Source organism: Pangasianodon hypophthalmus, chromosome 22, assembly GCF_027358585.1.
Source record: "Pangasianodon hypophthalmus isolate fPanHyp1 chromosome 22, fPanHyp1.pri, whole genome shotgun sequence".
NCBI lineage: Eukaryota > Metazoa > Chordata > Actinopteri > Siluriformes > Pangasiidae > Pangasianodon > Pangasianodon hypophthalmus.
Window position 1 is genome coordinate 2,481,771 of NC_069731.1, and position 18,481 is coordinate 2,500,251.

At 38.0% G+C, this 18,481-nt stretch overlaps 2 protein-coding genes across 2 annotated transcripts; both read left to right on the plus strand.

Moving 5' to 3' along the window:
- Positions 1–645: 645 nt before the first annotated feature.
- Positions 646–3,558, plus strand: LOC113532739 (protein rapunzel-like). Its single transcript, XM_026924305.3, has 2 exons — positions 646–1,409; positions 2,540–3,558. The coding sequence occupies exon 2, from the start codon at positions 2,563–2,565 to the stop codon at positions 3,238–3,240; it is 678 nt and encodes a 225-aa protein (XP_026780106.1). The 5' UTR covers positions 646–1,409; positions 2,540–2,562; the 3' UTR covers positions 3,241–3,558.
- Positions 3,559–5,950: 2,392 nt separating this feature from the next.
- LOC113532734 (uncharacterized) lies at positions 5,951–9,418 on the plus strand. The gene is made up of 2 exons (XM_034297878.2): positions 5,951–6,227; positions 8,068–9,418. The coding sequence occupies exon 2, from the start codon at positions 8,117–8,119 to the stop codon at positions 9,272–9,274; it is 1,158 nt and encodes a 385-aa protein (XP_034153769.2). The 5' UTR covers positions 5,951–6,227; positions 8,068–8,116; the 3' UTR covers positions 9,275–9,418.
- Positions 9,419–18,481: the final 9,063 nt, after the last annotated feature.

Below are 18,481 nucleotides of genomic sequence, written 5' to 3' on the forward strand. Positions count from 1 at the left end.
ATTTGCAAACAAATAAATGAGGTAACTTACAGACTAGACCTCCTTCGACACTGGCACATAGCCCCATCATTCCATGTCTCCTGCCTGAAATCAGTCATTCCCCCTAGCTACCAACCTCCCATCCACAACCCCACTGCCTCCCCTCGACATTAAAGGTCAGACGGCCTACCTGGTAAAGTATATCCAGAACTCTCGTCGCAAGAATGGCTGGCTGGAATATCTCAATTAATGGGAGGGCTACGGGCCTGAGGAACAATGTTGTGTACCAGCACGCGATATCCTTGACCCCAACTTATGGCATGAGTTCCACGCAAGTCATCCTGAATGGCCCTCACCCCAGAGGAAGAACCAGAAAGAACAGTGATCCCGGAGTGAGCCCTTCAGGGTGGGGTGGGGGGACAGGGGCTCTGTCACATCACAGCAATCCACAAACTCAATCTCCCAGCAAGCATTGCAGCCTACAAATATGGCCGCTTCGGACTTCACTATCCAGAACACACACACAAACTCCCCCGCTTTCAAACACAGAGCTTCTAATTGAACACACCTGAGTTCAATTAGCCTCACACACACACACACACACACACACACACACACACACACACACACACACACACACACACAAGCACCCTTTAAAAAGAGACTTTCATTCAGTCATTTTCTGCAAAGTATATGCTTGCTATATGTTCTGATGTTACCAAGCCGTAGCACGTAATTTGTCTTCTCTGGTTTGATCCTGTTTCTGTTCATAGTAACTGTGTTTATTGCCTGGCCTAGCTTATCCTGTTTGCCGATCGCCTGACTTTTTGCCTGTTTTTGAAAATGAGTTTGCTCAGAGTTTTGGATTGTTTGCCACGTTTTCATTAAACTGCTCTACCTGCACCTGCTTCTCAACCTCCATTCTGTGACAATATCTAAACCAGGGTAGATGCATTGAAAGAGTCAATCAGTGAATGAAACACTAAAAAAGAATCATTTAAAGAACAATAAAGAATCTTATTGTTCAGTATAACGTTTCCTATGTAATACGCAAGTATACCGTATGTTGCTTTTGTAGAGAGTTGCATTTTGAAAGTTGCTTTTAATTTAATAGTTTCATATAAATTACAGGGCAAACAAAAGCACAGACATGCCCATAGTGTATGACGGTATTGGCCGACGTATGATAGTGATGAACTTTAGCCATGTTGGACTTTAGCCGGGGATGGAAGCCACCAAAGCACCCCCTCCTAAAAAAAAAAAAAAAAACCCAAAAAAGAGCATTTCTCAGATATGAGTCACTCCCTTAGCCTGCATATATAACACAGTGGTAAGGATGCTATCTCCAGCCTGAGGTCGATATAGTAGCTACCTGCATCAAACACACTGCAGCACCATTAAGAAGGGACCAGGAACAAAAGTTAGAGCAGGTAAGACACTTAGCTTGGGCCCCTTTTCTTTTTTTCCTGTATACTGTATACCTCATGTAATGTTGTTTGATGTGGTTTAGAGAGTCGTTGTTTGGGGGTTGTTTTCATTTTAAGCTAACCATTTTACCCTGACATTGGGCAGTGCTTCAGTACTAGATGCAGTCTCCATATTGTGTATATCTTAGTATTTACATAAATGTATTGAAAGGGTTTGTTTTATTGTATAAAAGGGTTTATTGTATAAAAGATGGACAATTTTTTTAATGACTCATAGTAAAACGGTAGATACAAGAAGCTCAGCTAATGGTTATAGTTTGGGATTTACAGTCTGTGATTCACAGTTGAATGAAAATGTATCTTATCTGAATATGAAATTAAACAATGCTTTGTATACACTTCTGTGAACTGTCACCTTGCTTCCAGCAGATTATGTAATGCACTATTTAATTCCAGCTTATTAAAGAAAGATATATTGGTTTCCTTAATGTTGTAAGATTAGATTTTTAACTGAAAACCCCAACAGATACTATCATTTTGGCCCCAGTTTAGGTGTTATTGACTATCCAAGATCCATAATCATAGAATGCTCTATAAAAGAGTTTAGTCCCTATGTGAGTCTCTATTTAATGTTACATTACTCTCTTTAGTTGGACACCAAAATTGGACACAAACATACTACATATATGGCAATTATAATATGGTAATGAAAGTAAATGTTTATGGTAAAGCTAAGATGAATAAACTGGACAGGAATTGGCATTGTTTAAATAAGATATCTAACACGCATAGTGAATAATTGCCTATACCCTGGATAATGAACACAGTGACCTTATATTTACCTTATTCCTGCACCCTGTGATGCTTTGCGTGAATTATGGGCATGAATTTGTTATTCTGCAACATATATTAAACCAAAAAGTGCAAAAGTAAACAGTAGGAAACGACCATTAAACACAATCCAATGTCGGCTATAAGCTACTTCCTCCAGTTACCGGGAGTTGCGCCATAAAGATTTCTACAGTAGCATCCCCAGTAATATGGTGGAGGTCTTTTGTATGGCTGATAAGGGAGAAAGTAGTGGTTGTGCAGTTCGTGTTTGGTTCTTTAATCATTTTTCCTTCTTTTTTCAGAAACTAGTGACCCCTCTGCATCCATGGCAGACAAGGAGCAAATCAAAAAGACTGCAGTCATTGTGCTGGGTTGCTTGGAGAAAGTGTCCTCCTTCGCCTCCTCCTTCAACCCTCTGTTTGGCATCGTCACCTCACTGGTTGGTGTAGTGAGGAAAGGCCTGGTGGAAGATGAAGCCAACGAGCTGGACAAGGACTTCCAGCAGATTCATGATAAGTTGGAGAGCATCTCTGAGCAGAACAAGCAGCTGCTGGAACAGATCCACATTTCTGAGATCAACAAAAACTACGGTGACTTGGAAAAGAACATCGAGCACCAGTACAAGGCCTTCAAGACCATGGTGGACAGAGTCAGGAAGGACCCAGAAAACGGCGAGCGTTACAGAGAAGATTTCAAGAAAATCTATAGAAAACAACAGGGCCGCCTGAATTTGAATGTGTATTATCAAGCCATCATGGAAGAGCAGGGTCCTTTTGGGAGGCCACTACTGAGATGTTATCTAGAGCATTGCAAAAGGAACAGGAAGATCATGGAGGCTAGGTGCGCTCATCTGGTCTACCTTTTCCACATCGGCCTCATAGCACTGATGGCCTACTATGTAGTCACTGAGGATGATGAGGATGAGTTCAGGGAAGAATGGGGCCAAAAGGTCATCGACATACAGACCAAGATGCAAGAAGTCCTGGATGAGTGTAGTGAGTAGGAGTGATACCAAATTCATTGAAGGGTTGTTAAACCACAGCTGTCTTAGTTTCTACTGATTTATAATGGAGACAATGATAAACAAAATCAACGCCATTTATTTTATGAGCAATGAGAACACTATTTTTTACTCTTCCTGTATCGTTTCTATGCCTTAGCACTTAAAATTCCAATCTTTTATTCACTTTAAACAGATTATGCAACATCTTATATGACTGTATAAATCTGACTGTTGTTGACTGCTGTTGCTGTATGTTTTAAATCAACATATTTGTGTATTATGATCAGTGTGATTCATTTTGGCAGATTTTTAAATCATGGACCATACTGTTTGATTGTTTAAAAAAAAAAAAAATATTTGGCTTTTCCAAAATAAATAAATAAATAAATAAATCAGTTTTATTTTGACTATTAGCTTGCAAAAGGTGCATCATTTAATAACATTTAGCAGTTCTTGAAATATTTAAAATTATATCACTTCAGATTAAATCATATTATCAATATGGTCACTGTAAAAGTCCCAGAATATCTTTTAAGGACATGTAGCTCACTCCAAGTTGCTCAGGTATACTCACCACAGAGCAATATGCAGATTAGTGTGTTTTGCAGCAGTAGGCTAGTGACATCTGCAGACTTTACAAAGAATTACATTGGCACATTAAGCCTGGAAACACTTTTCTATAGAATCTACACACATGGCATCCCCAGGCTGTCATTATAAGAGACTTAAAAACAGTGCCTTGCATAGTTATTCTCCCACTTGAGCTTTTCCCCATTTTAGATGTTATGTTATATGTCAAATACCTACACAAAATAGCCCATAATTCTCAGCCTAATCACGGCCTCCTCCACCAAAGTTCAAAGTTTGGGATATTTTTGGGATATATTGACTGATACTTTTCAATAACCTTTTTTTTTTTTTTTTTTTGCATAGGTACAGTCGTATGCAAATGTTTGGGCACCCTGGCCATATTCTATATTTTATTGAATTTGGAACTGAAAAGAAGTAAGCACATCCACTAGCACTTTGATGAACTAAAAAAGTGTCCACGGGTGTCCAAATTCATCAAATAGGCAAGCCCAAGCTTTTACATTTTATAAAGTCAACTACTTTCACTGATAGCACATTGCTTCCAAACATGCAACACATATTATGACTTTAAAGTGTTATGACTGTAAATCACAAAATACTAATCCACACCAGTCAGTGTCCCATTATCCCAGTCTACATGATCCACTGTCACAGGCCTGTACATGTGCCTCACCTACCTCCTACCTCTACATTTGCCATCTGCTGCACCCCTCTGTTTTCCCAGAAATGTCAACAGACTCTTCTGGGTAACACTAGATAGTGGAGTTATGAGTTATTCTTCTACAACTGTATGCTATAAAGTTAAACATTAATGAATGAGCTGATTGGTCTTCAGTATGAGCGCAGAGTCATTCCAGTCCCTGTGTACACTGGGACTATAAAAATGATACCATAACACATACAGAGCGAGTACATTAATATAAACCTATGTTTTGCAGCTGCACTACTGTCACAGCTGTTGTTAGAAAATTAGTGATCTAAAAATTATTCAACATGAATCCAATATTTTACTCTTCAGCTGTTTTTTTTTTTTTTAACTCTCAATTAATGTTCTTGTCAGGATTCAATAAACCTGTGAGTGAGTGTATGACCATAAACTGATAAACAGAATTCTATATGGCAGCTTATCTGGATTGGGTATGGTTCCTCCGAATTTAGATTTAACCCACACAGAAATGCATTATGCATAATTAGACACAATAAGAATTTTCCCACATCCTTATTCTCTGGAAGATGCTAGTCATGCAATAAACACACATTTGTGTGATTGTATGGAAACAATATTTCATGAATAGCATTCTACTCATACTGGCAAATCACCTGGATCAGATGTTGTTCCTCTGAATTTATATTTAGCATATGAAAATGAAATGAAATGTATTTTACAAACTAAGATACAATAAGGTTGCACTGACATTCTTATATTCTGGGAGACAGCAATCTTTTAAAAACAATCAAGTCCCTTTGAAGTGATGGTTAAAAATACTGATACAGAAAAGCACTGAGGCTAATTCACACGCTAACGGCCATTCATTCATGTGACACCTGCCAAAGCTTGCTGTCAGATGTAGTCCGAATATACAGTGAAGGGACAAAGTCAGTATTAGCTACTTTTATATTAGTACTAATTTATTTCCTTCACTGAAATTTTTATTGAAATCAAGCTCATACAATGCCACTCTTATTTATTATCATGTTGCTTCTAACTTCTTATCTTCTCAGATGCAATACTTTGGTTGAGTTGTATGATTTTTCTTCTTAATTACAGTATGTCAGGAAATATTTAACCTTTTAGATCCAATGCTGATTAGCTTTTTATTAACAGTGTTGTACTCAACCCACGGAATACCACAGAAAACTGGGCTCCAACACATAACAAAGCTACTTGTCTAGCTTAACCTCTCTAACAATTAGTGATGGTTATTGTAACAGCTTTTCAAATGTTTGGATTTAATACAGATAAATGCCAAAGCTGTTCTATAAAATCTGTTCAACGACCAAGCAGGTCAGGCCTAATTTGAAGTACTTTTTAATATCTTAGGTTTTTTGTAACTATTTTGTAATTCTAAAATGATCATTACTGTTTTGTCAGAGACGGATCTTTTTTTTTGGGGGGGGGTTGTCTGGACAGTTGCTCCAGCTGGACACTGTCCCATACCATTTCACAGAGCAGAGTAGAAGCTATGAAAGGGGCAAAGTTTACAGGATGGTACCCATCCTTCTCTGAGGGGGTTCCTAGGAAAGCTTCCAGGATATGGAGTCCATCCAAAGTGGAAGTACCACGAGGAGTGAGGCTATAAATACACAATCGAGCCACAGAGGATGCGGCTCTTCAGTACAGCTGGGTTTCACTAGAACACCACAGAAGGCACCTCTGCACATTTCAGCAACTAACTGTAAGCCTTACTCTTCTCTCAGCTTTTGTTGAGTTGCTTCTGTTTTTGCTTCTTTGATTTTTTTTTTCTTTTTATTTGCTCAGTTATTTTAAAATATCAAAAATTCAGTGAACAATTGCATAAAAAGAGATCTTTGACCTATCTACACTGTGGATTGTAATTCTGGTTCGCTAATTTCTGGTTAGATACAATCAGTACAGTATTGAAAGGTTGCAAGATGGCCAGTTTTTGTGCTTAAGTAAATATTGACCTGCATAACACTTTGCCTGCAATGTCAGTGTAGCAGGATTAGTAACCAAGGATGTAGTTTTGAGATAGAAAAAAACAAAACAAAAGATCTGCTAATAAAATGCAGCGGTCTTGGTGCTGACAATCTGGCACTGGATTCTGTTTAGTTTAGGTTTGGAGCTTTACAAACAACATTCAAAGGAAAAACTAAACACAACCACAACCTTAATTTAAATGCATTTTTAAATAAGTTTGCCTTGAAGATACTACTTTTACCCCAGTGCTTCCAATATACATTTATTATTGAGTCACAAAATGTTTGCACCTCCTAAATTATGATTAGTTTGGCTTGATGGAGCCAGCATTCTGTTCTTCTTCTTCTTCTTCTTCTTCTTCTTATTCTATTTGCAATTTTGTACCTTTTTCACGGATTACAATTTTTGAGGTAGAACCACAAAATTTAGCAGAAACATACAGCATATATGAGGACGATGTGTTTGTGCTTTTGGGAAAGATCAGACTTGCAGGTGCCACACATTTTCCATAGGGAACACATAGGGGTGCTTTTATTTTACTAACTTGTAACTTAAATAGTAGTTTACCCTCTACTCAGGCAAGAGAGGTGAGCCTGATAGGCCAAATGGTGGCACTTTCTCAGGAACTATCAGTTCAGTTGAGCTGAAATTAGGTATTCTGCATCGTTATCCTAATTTGTAAGTGCTTGTTAATGCGAAACTGGTTGCTGAAAAAGCATGGCCACCATCGGCCAATCAGCTTTCAGATAGGCCAATTAGCTATGAGTAGGCATTTGATAGGGTTAACAGTTAATAATTGTCATGAAACTTGAATGATAGGTATCTCTGGGAGCCCATTAAAAATGATGCCTTTTCACTCACACTGGCCACTAGGGACTCTATTAAACCTTTCTCATGTATAATCAAGCATATCTTGTATAAAATAAGGTGTACAGTGAAGATTCTGTTTTTTCCTGATTCATTGGCTTATGCCACAAAAATGTACCTTTATACCCACCCATGCAAATTTCTGAAAATTTGCATAATATGCAAAACCAACTTTTACAAACATTCCTAGGACTTTTCCTTCAAAACTGTGATGCTGAATTATTCACAAGTGCCTGTCTGTCAATAATTATAAAAACATGTTTACATTTGTAAAGAATTTTGCCACTGCCTGCAAATGAATCAGAACTTACTTTAGTCAAACAGCTACAACACATGAAATATTAGATGGATTCTAATATTTCAGATACAAAACCTGAAATGCATATTCAGGATGCATATTCTATATGCATATGAAATGCATATTCTAAGGCTTGCTAAGGAAACTCCCGAGATTCCATAGCAACTATCTAGCAACAGCCTAACAGCCACCTGGAATATCATAGCAACCACCTAGCAACACTCTAGCAATCAACAAATGACTAATTACTTTCACACTAATACTGGAAATTTGTCTCAGTTTACGTCAAAGAACAGATAGATGTTGGTTTAATAAATGTGACCATTAGAGGAGGCTGCACTGATTCTGGAATTGATTTTAATACCACAGGCCTGAGAAAAGTTTTTAAATGACTTATCTTGCTATGTTACAGAAAGAACATTTGCCTCATTTTAGACAGGACCTCTTTCCTGACATCCAATATGAGCAGTGTGGCAGAATGGATTCTGGAGAATAAGGACAAGATTGAAAAGGGAGTGGAGATCCTAGGCCAAGGCTGTGAGATCCTGGCGAAGACAGTAGGCCAGTTCCATCCCGTCCTAGAGATGTTTTTTAAGATCTCAGCTGAGTTCCTTCACAACCCAGAGGGCAAACAGGCTACGTATCTTGCTCAACAGTTTGAAAGAGTCAACCAGAAGTTGGAAAAGATCCAAGCTGAGAGTGAAAAAATAAAGCTGGCGCTGCAGCGATCATTGGTGAACATCCAGAACTTTAAGTTCTACACACAGATAATCAACCAGTATGAAATGTTTAAATATATTTTCACAGCCAAACCCAAGTTTAAGGAGTTGAAGATAGACGAGTTCCTCATCTACTATGATGAATATGAGGGAGACAAGAACCTTGATTGTTTGTACAATGCCATCATTAAAGAGAACGTGCTGGGCACAATAGTGGACTCTGAGCAGCGGAGCAGGAGGGCAGTGGAGGAATCCTGTGCTTGCCTGAAGAAGGTGTTTGTGGTTGGGATCATAGCATTGATGGGCTACACTGCATTAAAGGAAGGCACTGTTGGAGAGGATATGGTGAAGAAATGGCAAGAACGCATGGAGGACGTAGAGAAGCGCATGAAGGTGGCAGTGGATGAATGTGTGAACAACTTCGCTGAGCAAGCCGAGATTGACATAGATCAGAAGCTCAAGGAGAAGCAGAGCAGTGTCGATCCTGAGTTTACTGAATTCCTACTGGATGCCCTTGTCAAGAAGTACGACTGGGTCTCGTGGTCAGTCAGGGTGTTTAAAGATGATGATGACAGCAAACTTGGGAGATTTCTGTTTGGCAAGCAGCAACATGTAAGTGGTGGAAATGTCAATTATTTTGAGCATTTGTGCAATAATAAAATAAGGGTTGTGGTGTCTTTCACTACAGACCCTAAACCACTCAATAAGAGCCAGATAAAGGATCAAATAGAGGAAGAGAAAGGTGATATGAAATCTGTGGCTGAGTCACTGTGCAAGAGTCTTCCCAACTGCCATGTGCATGCTGTCAGTCGCAAAGTGGAGGAAGCCAACAATTTCGACCCTGAGTGCTATTATTATGCGGTTCACAAAAGGGCACACATTTGTATCCACTCAGAATAATGGAATTTAGATCAAACTAAATATGCTGATGTTACATATATTTTATAGATTTTTCTGTCTTTTTCTTCTCTGGTCTAAAGCAATGCAATCATATGAAATGTGCCAAGACAAACAATTCCAGTTCCATTATTTTGCTTCTTATTCTCTGTAATCTGTAAAATCACATATGTGACTACCTTATAAGAAAATGTATGAATTTAATCAAAAATGTTTAATCAAGGGTATTATGCATACATTATATGTCTGAGCATTTTTGTTTTCTTTCGATCAAATTTAAGTAAAATGGTAGGGTGTTTCTAAACATCATCTGTACCAGGTGGTGCTGTAATGATTAACCATTTTGTCAGTTACATTAAAAAATATTCAAAACTACCTAACTGTTGTTTGCTAACCCATGCTGTCTCATTTAGATGCTTGCATGCTTTCATTCAGCCAAATTGTGCAAATAAAAAGGCCATTTAAGTATTTTGCTCTCCAGTCAATTCTTGAAATTGTACTCTGAAAATAAATTCACAAAAAACACACTTCAGATATTGAAAGAAGATTTACATTAGTATTTTGATTACATTTCACTGCAGGAGTAACTGCAATGGCTACACCTACAAAAAATTTAAGAAAAAGATGAAAACAATGGCTTCTATATGCGAGAAGGCTCTTATTATTTAGCTAAACTCATTCACTCATTCACAAATGACATCATTCCTGTATATGACATGATATTTTCCTTTTGGCTGTTGAATTCTCAGTTAGAAGGAGTTGATTAATTTTTTTATAAATGCAGCTCTGACAGTAATGATGCTTATTTAACATTTGTGGAATGAGTTTCATGTGTAAGTGCTTTGTAACCAGTGACTGGATATATGGGTGGACATCATCTTGTTCTTTCGGCTGCTCCCGTTAGGGATCCCCACAGCGGCTCATTGGTCTGCATGTTTGATTTGGCACAGGTTTTATGCCATATGCCCTTCCTGAAGCAACACTCCCCAGTTTTATCAGGGCTTGGGCCCCGGGCAGTGGCAGTGAGAGTGTGGGATCCTTAGCTGCTAGACCACCAGGGGCCATGTGGGTGGACATCATAACAGGCTAAATAAAAAAGTGAAGCCAAAATGCCTATGAGGCCCTCTAGTGGCTGGCTGCAGTACAACTAACAAACCAAAAATGCAACAGCAAATGAAATAACACAACAGCAAAACCAAAAACATAACAACATTAACTCAAAATGGAAAAGTCCTTATTGAACATCACGTGCTCGTTTCTGATTGGACACGGGGAATGACTATCAAAGTGAAAAGGAACTATTTTTAATCTTAGCTTAGCTGAAGCGGTTCAAAGATTTAAGTTCTTTTCTTCTGTTTCACATATTGAAATGTTTTGCACTTACTGTCGCAAAAGCTTTGAAGCCGTTCCAAGCTTCACTGCGGTTAAGCCAGCCGCTCTTCTTTACACCACGGTTTATCCAGCCGCACATAAAAATGTTTTGGGCGCGGCTTTTAGACACTTAGCGGTAATAGCGCCGAATTCACAAGGCGAGCGTCCGCGAGCTTCCACACAACCAAACTTAATTTAACTTTCTACAAAACGCCCATTTTAAATAAATCAGTAACAAAACAAACACACAACAATTCACAGTATTTATGAGTATAAAAGTTTACATTTAAAAAATGGACAAATTGATTAAGTTTAAAGAGACACTATAAAGAATAGATTTTAAAAAATCATTTAAGAACCTTATTATTATTATTATTATTATTATTATTATTACTTAAATCAATACACTTGATCTGTCAATTTAACTGAAGCATTAGGCTGTTTAGATGCACTGTAAAAGGGAAATTTCAAATTGGTAGACAATCAAACCCACTTAGTTCACAGAGACATTCATTATTCATTTAATAATAATAATAATAATAATAATAATAATAAAGCTTCTTAAAAGATTTTTTTTTTTATCTTTATTTGGCTTAATGTTTATAGCGTCTCTTTAAACTTGATCGATTTGTCCATTTTTTAAAATGTAAACTTTTATACTCATATATACTGTGAATTGTTGTGTGTTTGTTTTGTTACTGATTTATTTAAAATGGGCGTTTTGTAGAAAGTTAAGTTTGGTTGTGTGGAAGCTCGCGAAGGCTCGCCTTGTGAATTCGGCGCTATTACCGCTAAGTGTCTAAAAGCCGCGCCCAAAACATTTACTTGCTGGTAGATTAACTGAGGTTTCAGGAAGAGCGGTGAAGCTTGGAACGGCTTCAAAGCTTTTCCTATAGTAACCGCTTCAGCTAGGCTAAGATTAAGCTTAGTTCCTTTTCACTTTGATAGTCATTCCCCGTGTCCAATCAGAAACGAGCACGTGATGTTCAATAAGGAATTCCCTTTCCGTTTTGAGTTAATGTTGTGTTTTTGGTTTTGCTGTTGTTATTTTATTTGCTGTTGCATTTTTGGTTTGTTAAAGTGTTTTGCACTTTAGGGCCACCGTACATTCCCATGTTAATGAATAAAAAACGAGCCAGACCTACATTTGAAATTCACAATTTCTTTATCATTGCACCATACTGTGTAACTGATAGAGAATGTTGTGTGTGAAAAGCAGTTTCAGAAGCATTCAAACTAGCTATGCTAACAAACCATGGTCAAAGTCTTGATTTATTTGATTTCCCAGAAAATTCAAGAATTGAAAATAGCTACGATTTTTCATAACTCGCACCATAACAGAAAGCAAATATGAATTATGATGTGCATCAGGGAGGCTGTGTTACTTTAGAGAATGCTTTAAGTGTAAACATGATGGATTTCACCATAAGTGCTTTGAGTCTATGTTACTTTAACAACAGAAAATCTAGATCTTTTTCAAAAGGTGGTCTGAATTCCCAGATTTCCCCAGGTCTGCAAATGTCTGTAAATTCCATATTTTTTTCCCTGTGTGTGTTTACACTCGTCCACCACCAGATGGTGCTCAGAGAACTCCACTAATCTCACAACTCTGCATTTCTAGAACAGCAGTAGCCATTTTGGGAGAGAAATGCTCAGAAAATGAAGGCTGTACTCCAGTAGTGCACTCCAGCAGAGGCTGTTCCCTGACGCCTTGGAGGTCAGAGGGATGGAGACAACATGACTGCACACTTCAGGAGCAGAAATTAGACAGATTAAACACAGTGATCAGATGTTCTGTTTTTTTGTTTTGTTTTTGTTTTTGTTTTTTTTCAATTAAAAACAGAAAAAAATATGAATGAAGCTGTAAGCTCTAAAAATAAAATACTTAATAAGTTTAAAAAACACACACACACACACACACACACACACACACACACACACACAGATTTGCTACATTGGGTTTTATGTAGCCAACTCATGCATCCTTGATATGTTACTTTATTCTCAGTCACCTGGTTAGTTGGCCCTGAAGCTAGTTAGCAAGGCAGCTAATTAGCACACTAGATATTTATCTAGCTTATTAGAAAGTGGCCTGTACATAGTTACTGCACATAGAAAAAAAAAAAAAAAACAGTCCATAGAAATGGCCAAAGAAAGCTGCTGTGTCTTAAATCTTTCCTTACTCACTATATAGGGCTGTATTCAGAGTTGGCGACTTCCCAAAGTTAAGTGGATATTTACACTGGGAAATATGTGTCTCAGGTCTGTTACATAGGTACGTAAGTCAATATTCTGGGCTCCCAGTTCAGATTATGGGTGTTTACGTGTAGTTCTCCCCTCCAATGTTGCCAGATTTTTCAGTAGGGTCTAGAACACTGCCTTTAAATGCAACTTGCCTTAAAAAAAAAAAGTGATTCCCTTGATTTAAAAAGAAAAAGAAAAAATCAGGGATAGAAAATGCATAATGAAGAAGGAAATAGTATTTTCTTTCCGGTTAAAAGTAATATCAGGTAACAAAAAAGCACAAGGCAAATTAAAAATGAAAAAATAAAAAAGAATAAGAGTCTAGTATATTGCCAATATATTGCTGCATGAGGGGGAAACAGGGACTTAATGGTTAGCACTGTTGTGTCGCACCTCTGGACTTGGGGGTTTGAATCCCACCTCGCCCAGTGTGCACTGAGTTTGCATGTTCTCCCTGTGCTTCAGGGGTTTCCTCCGGGTATTTCGGTTTCCTCCCACAGTCCAAAAACATGCGTTGTAGGCTGATTGGCATTTCCAAATTGTCCAGAGTGTGTGTGATGGATTGGCACCCCAGGGTGTCCCCCGCCTGGAGCCCATGTACCCTGAGATATGCTCCCCTGTGTAGAATAAGCGGTACAGAGAATGGATGGATGGATTGCTGCTTGAATAGTCCTACACTTTTCTCTTAATACCACAGGCATGTCAGTATTGTTTGTGCAATTGTTTGTGCTGGGTTTGGTTTTTTTCTCTACTTTAGTTGGATTACTTTCAGAGTGAATCACTGGGTCTCTTAAAGCTCACATTATGGGTGTGACGATATACCTGCTTTGACCTGGTATGAAAACCTGAAATAGTTTGATTGTTTACATTAAAGTATACTGATATACATGATGTCATCACAAAAAACTGGTATGTTGTGGTGCAGTACTCCGTCCCCTCCATACACAAGTTTTAGAGTCGGCTGTTTTTTAAGAAAAAAAAATTTCTACATCGTTTCGATAACCCATTGAGAGAAAGCCTCATAGCAAGTTTGTTTTCTAGCAGTTTCCATAAGCAGGCAACGTAATAGTTGCAGTATGTAATGTTTTATGTCATTTAACATGGAAAGATACCAAGAAAACTGTGATCTTAGATGGCTTATATGTGTATTGTTTTTGTAAATTAATTCCTTTCTTATATTCTGCATGCTCATTATTTCATAATTTGCTTGTATAGTGACCTTGAGGTGCTACATGAACATATTTGCACTTTTCTCTGGCTACATGAGGACCTGGCAAGTAGAGACAAAACCTTGTGACAAACAGTCCAACAGACTGGAAAATGTTCATAAGGAAACAAATTCTTTTCCCTCCACAACATGCTCTTACACGTCCAGGTTTGTGACTGTAGACACACCCTAACACACACAGAAACAAACAGCTGTAGATATGAAGAAGGCTTTCTTCTTTTTCTGTTTTTCCTCTATATTTGTTCTCTTGGTGAGGTCATATCCTCACAGGGGTTTTCATACTGATATGCTGATGACACCCAACTCTTCTTCTCCTTTCCTCCATCAGACACTCATGTTTTTGCACAGACATAATCATTTCAAGATTAGCCTACTCCAACTTACTCCTGGCAGGTCTGCCCCCTGTGTACCTCTGCAACTAATCCAGAATGCAGTTGTACCACTTGTTTTCAACATCCCCAAATCCTCTCACACCAGCCCACTGCTGTGTTTCATCTGCTGGCTTTCTGTAGCTGCCCACATCAGATTAAAACACGGATACTTGCCTACAAAGCCAAAAAAAAGGGATCAGTGCCCACCTGATTTAAAAACCTATATCACACCCTCCTCTACACTTTGCTCTCAGGGTACAAGGAAGACATGTGTCAAGGCCCTTCTCTGAGTTACTTCCTGTCTTCAAATGAAGACTAAAAATCGACCTCTTCACAAAGCAAATTTTTCTCTTCAAATTATTCAAAAAATTTTTTTTAGTTTGCCATAAAGGTTCACAGGATATCTGGATGAGACTAGAGATACACACTGTGTATGGAGACTGGAATCCACAGACAACTAAAAAACAGGAAAAAAAATTTGAGCGAGTGCTTAGATAAGAGACTGAAATAAAAGACATGTCATTAACATAAACATGCATAACATGTCATCAACATAAACATAAACCGTCAATCCTTTGCCTGGTCAGGGTCGTGGTGCTTTAAGTCATTGTTCATATATTGAGAAATAGAACCAAAAATAAAGAAAATTTCACAGGCAGTCATATATGTATGTATGTATGTATACGTATATATATATATATATATATATATATATATATATATATATATATATATATATATATATATATATATATATATATGTAGGAGGAGGTTGTTCATATATTGAGAAATGGAACCAACTAAATTTGTTAGAAGATATTGCGGGCAGGTACAAACAAAAAAAATAACCTTGTGAGCAGGATTAAAAACCGGTTCCTCTGTCAGTGAGACGCATTATAACCCTGAACGATGAGAGGAATTCACACACTATCATGTTTTGTTGTTTTTACCTCTGAGGTTTTTTCCAGTGTATCTAGGGTCGTATTTAGTAAAATAAAATAAAAAAAATCCCTTGCAGTTGAGGCCACGCTCACTTCAGATTTAAATATTAATACAGATACAGATACGGGTGGTGGCAAGGCATTACATCCCTAGTTTGGGTTATAAATCAGGCAGGCCCAGTCTGGGCTCACACTTATAAATTTGCAACAATTTGCATGACTCAAGTATTAAAAATTCTGAAGATAAAGATTAGGGTTATGGCACATTTAGCATTCATAACTTTTCTTATAATTTTATATGTACTTGTTTAAACCAAATCCAACCATGTTGCCTCAGATATTTAAATACCTTCAGATTTCTGATAAATTTGTTTAGATTTCTTGCCTTTGTGCAGACAGATTTTCTAAGGAAATTGACTGGCAAATTCTTCTAAGCATCTGGAAACCTGCCACAGTCTAGAGACTTGTCACACTTGCTTCTGCTTTTTTTTTCGGGTAAGCCCTGACAGCCAGCATTCTTTTTTTGTTTGAAAAGTCATCTATTATGTAGTATGTTAATGTCTTTACTGACATACAAAGATTTTTCTCATCAGTGGAGGACATTTTTTGAGCATTATGCATAGGCTGGCTTTAGGTTGCAGCAGCATCTGGACTCATCAGTCGTGCTCCTTAACAAAGTCTTCAGTGTGCAGCTGTTGCTCCTGGCACAGGTCAAGAAGGGCTTGGTGTTGCATGTGGTGGAGGCTGGGGAGGATGTATTTTCTCACTGAGCAGGGAAGCAGGCTGTGTCTTGTACCTCCTCCCAGGTTTCGGCACCACTGTAAAACCAATTGAAAAACTGGTTCATTTCAGTAGAACAATCTTCCCTCAACTTGGTCACTGCAGTTCTTGATGCCAGTGATCAGATTCATATCACATCACACTCCACACATATTCTGCTGCAGCTTGGTCTGCAGTTGCAGTAGGAGTCCTTGCTCTCTTTACTTTCAGTTCTCTCTCTATCCACCTCATGTCCTCCTTGTCTCTTGCTCTGAAAGCTATTTTCTTCTTGTATAGAAGTGCCTTCAGCTCACTAGTTACCCAGCTTTTGTTGTATCAAGTCGTAAGTGTTAGTTGTGGGTGATCCAAATTAATCCACATTTGAAACCAATGTTATTTTAGGCTGACTGAATGTCAACCCATCTGATCACAATTAAGCTGCATGGGACCCAATCACAACAAATGCACAGATTTAAAAAAGATACAGATTTTCTTGTGGAATTTTGAGGGAGTGAATTAGCTGAATTAGCTAAATTAACTAGCAGACTGGACTTGACAAGACGGTATGACCATTTAAAATGTGATTAAATGTGCTGGTATAAAAATATTACTTATAGGGATGTGTTTGGTGCTGAGCACTGACTGCTAATAACTTAACCACACTGTAACAAAGCTAGGTGAATGATAATGAACCTATAAGTGTGCTAATGTACTCTCACCCCTTTTTCTGAAGATAAAGGTACCAGCCATGCACTTCAGTAAAAAATAAAAGACAATTATGTCTTTCTTCCAAACAACCAAAAGAATTGGAGGCCAATTAGTGGTCTTATTTCATTTGTTTAGTCCAGTTATTTAGGGAGGCTGGCATCACAGGGATCTGCTCCTAAAATAATAATAGTAATGAAAACACTCGCTCGCCATCTCCTGGTCAAAAATGTGGTATAGGTGAAATATGTTCAGCATACCCCATTAAATAAACAGTTTTTTTGAGTGTGTAGATACAGCATTTCTTCTAGTATAGATACATCAGACAAACCTAGCTTTATTTCATAAGTAATGTTGTTCTTGTGCGTTTTTTGTGGGCTAAGCTAGTTGTTATGAGCTAAATTTATTATGCTGTTATTCTATTATGAATTTCCTGCTTCGCTGATGCTCTGCTCTGCTGGTGTAGGAGAGGCAAGCATAGTCAGGACAAGTAGATAACAATAAAGCAATTGGCATTTCAGGTCCACAGATGAGACGTCAGTGTTGGGGTTTAGTTTTGTACCCATATGTTCTCACATATAAAGAACTGAGTTACAGATGCTTTGACATTTTTAGGATGTTGTTGAGGGTGTGTCTCCACAGGGTGTTGTGGATGTGAAGTCATGAGTTACATTTTGAGAGCTGTGCCCCTGTCATTTTTAAAATGGCTTCTATACGCCTCTGTGTGTGTGTGTGTGTGAATGAGCCACATACAGTCCACTAGTCAGCTGGAACTTGTCTTGGTGGCATATTAAGACTCTTTTCATAATAACCATTAAGTGCAAAAAAAGTAGTGTGAATCTTGTTGTAATGTTTAACATTACCTAATATTAGGATGCTGTTAGAATGCTGTTTAACAGATATGCCAGTTAGGCCCAGCCCATACATATACAGTTATATTTGAAAATGTAGATTTTACTCCTCTGGGGTAATACATAAAAATGTATTACCATATGGAATATGTGCGTCTGTGTGTGTGTGTTTTCAAGGGAAGGGAATCACTTGCACCTCCTACATCCGCTCTTTCACATTCTCCAACTTCTCAGTCCATCAAACTTCTCAGAGCAATGAGGCAGATGCAGAAGTGGTAGGTGAGGCATGTGCACAGGTGCTCCATCACCCTCCAAACTCCTTGCGAGTCAGCCTTGTAGACTTTGAGAATGGTCTTTATTAAAATATGAAAAGAATATGATACAACCTCGATTCTGCCTAGAAGATGCCATGTACTAAAAGTTAGTGACTGGGTAAAAAGGGGAGAAGCAGCTAAGATTCACACACTATTATGGGCTATTTTGTGTAGGTTCGTGACATATAATTCCAATTAAGTTCATTTCAGTTCCTGGTTGTAATGCTACACTGCAAATTATGGAAAAGCTCAAGTCGCTGAATACTTATGAAAGGCACTGTATTTAAGACTCATATTCTGACAGCCTGGGTATACCATATGGGTAGTTTGTATAGAAATGTACGCGAGTGTTTCAAGGCTAACATGCTAATGTAATTCTTTGTAAAGCCTGCAGGTGTCTCCTGAACAATTTCATTTATTTTGCCC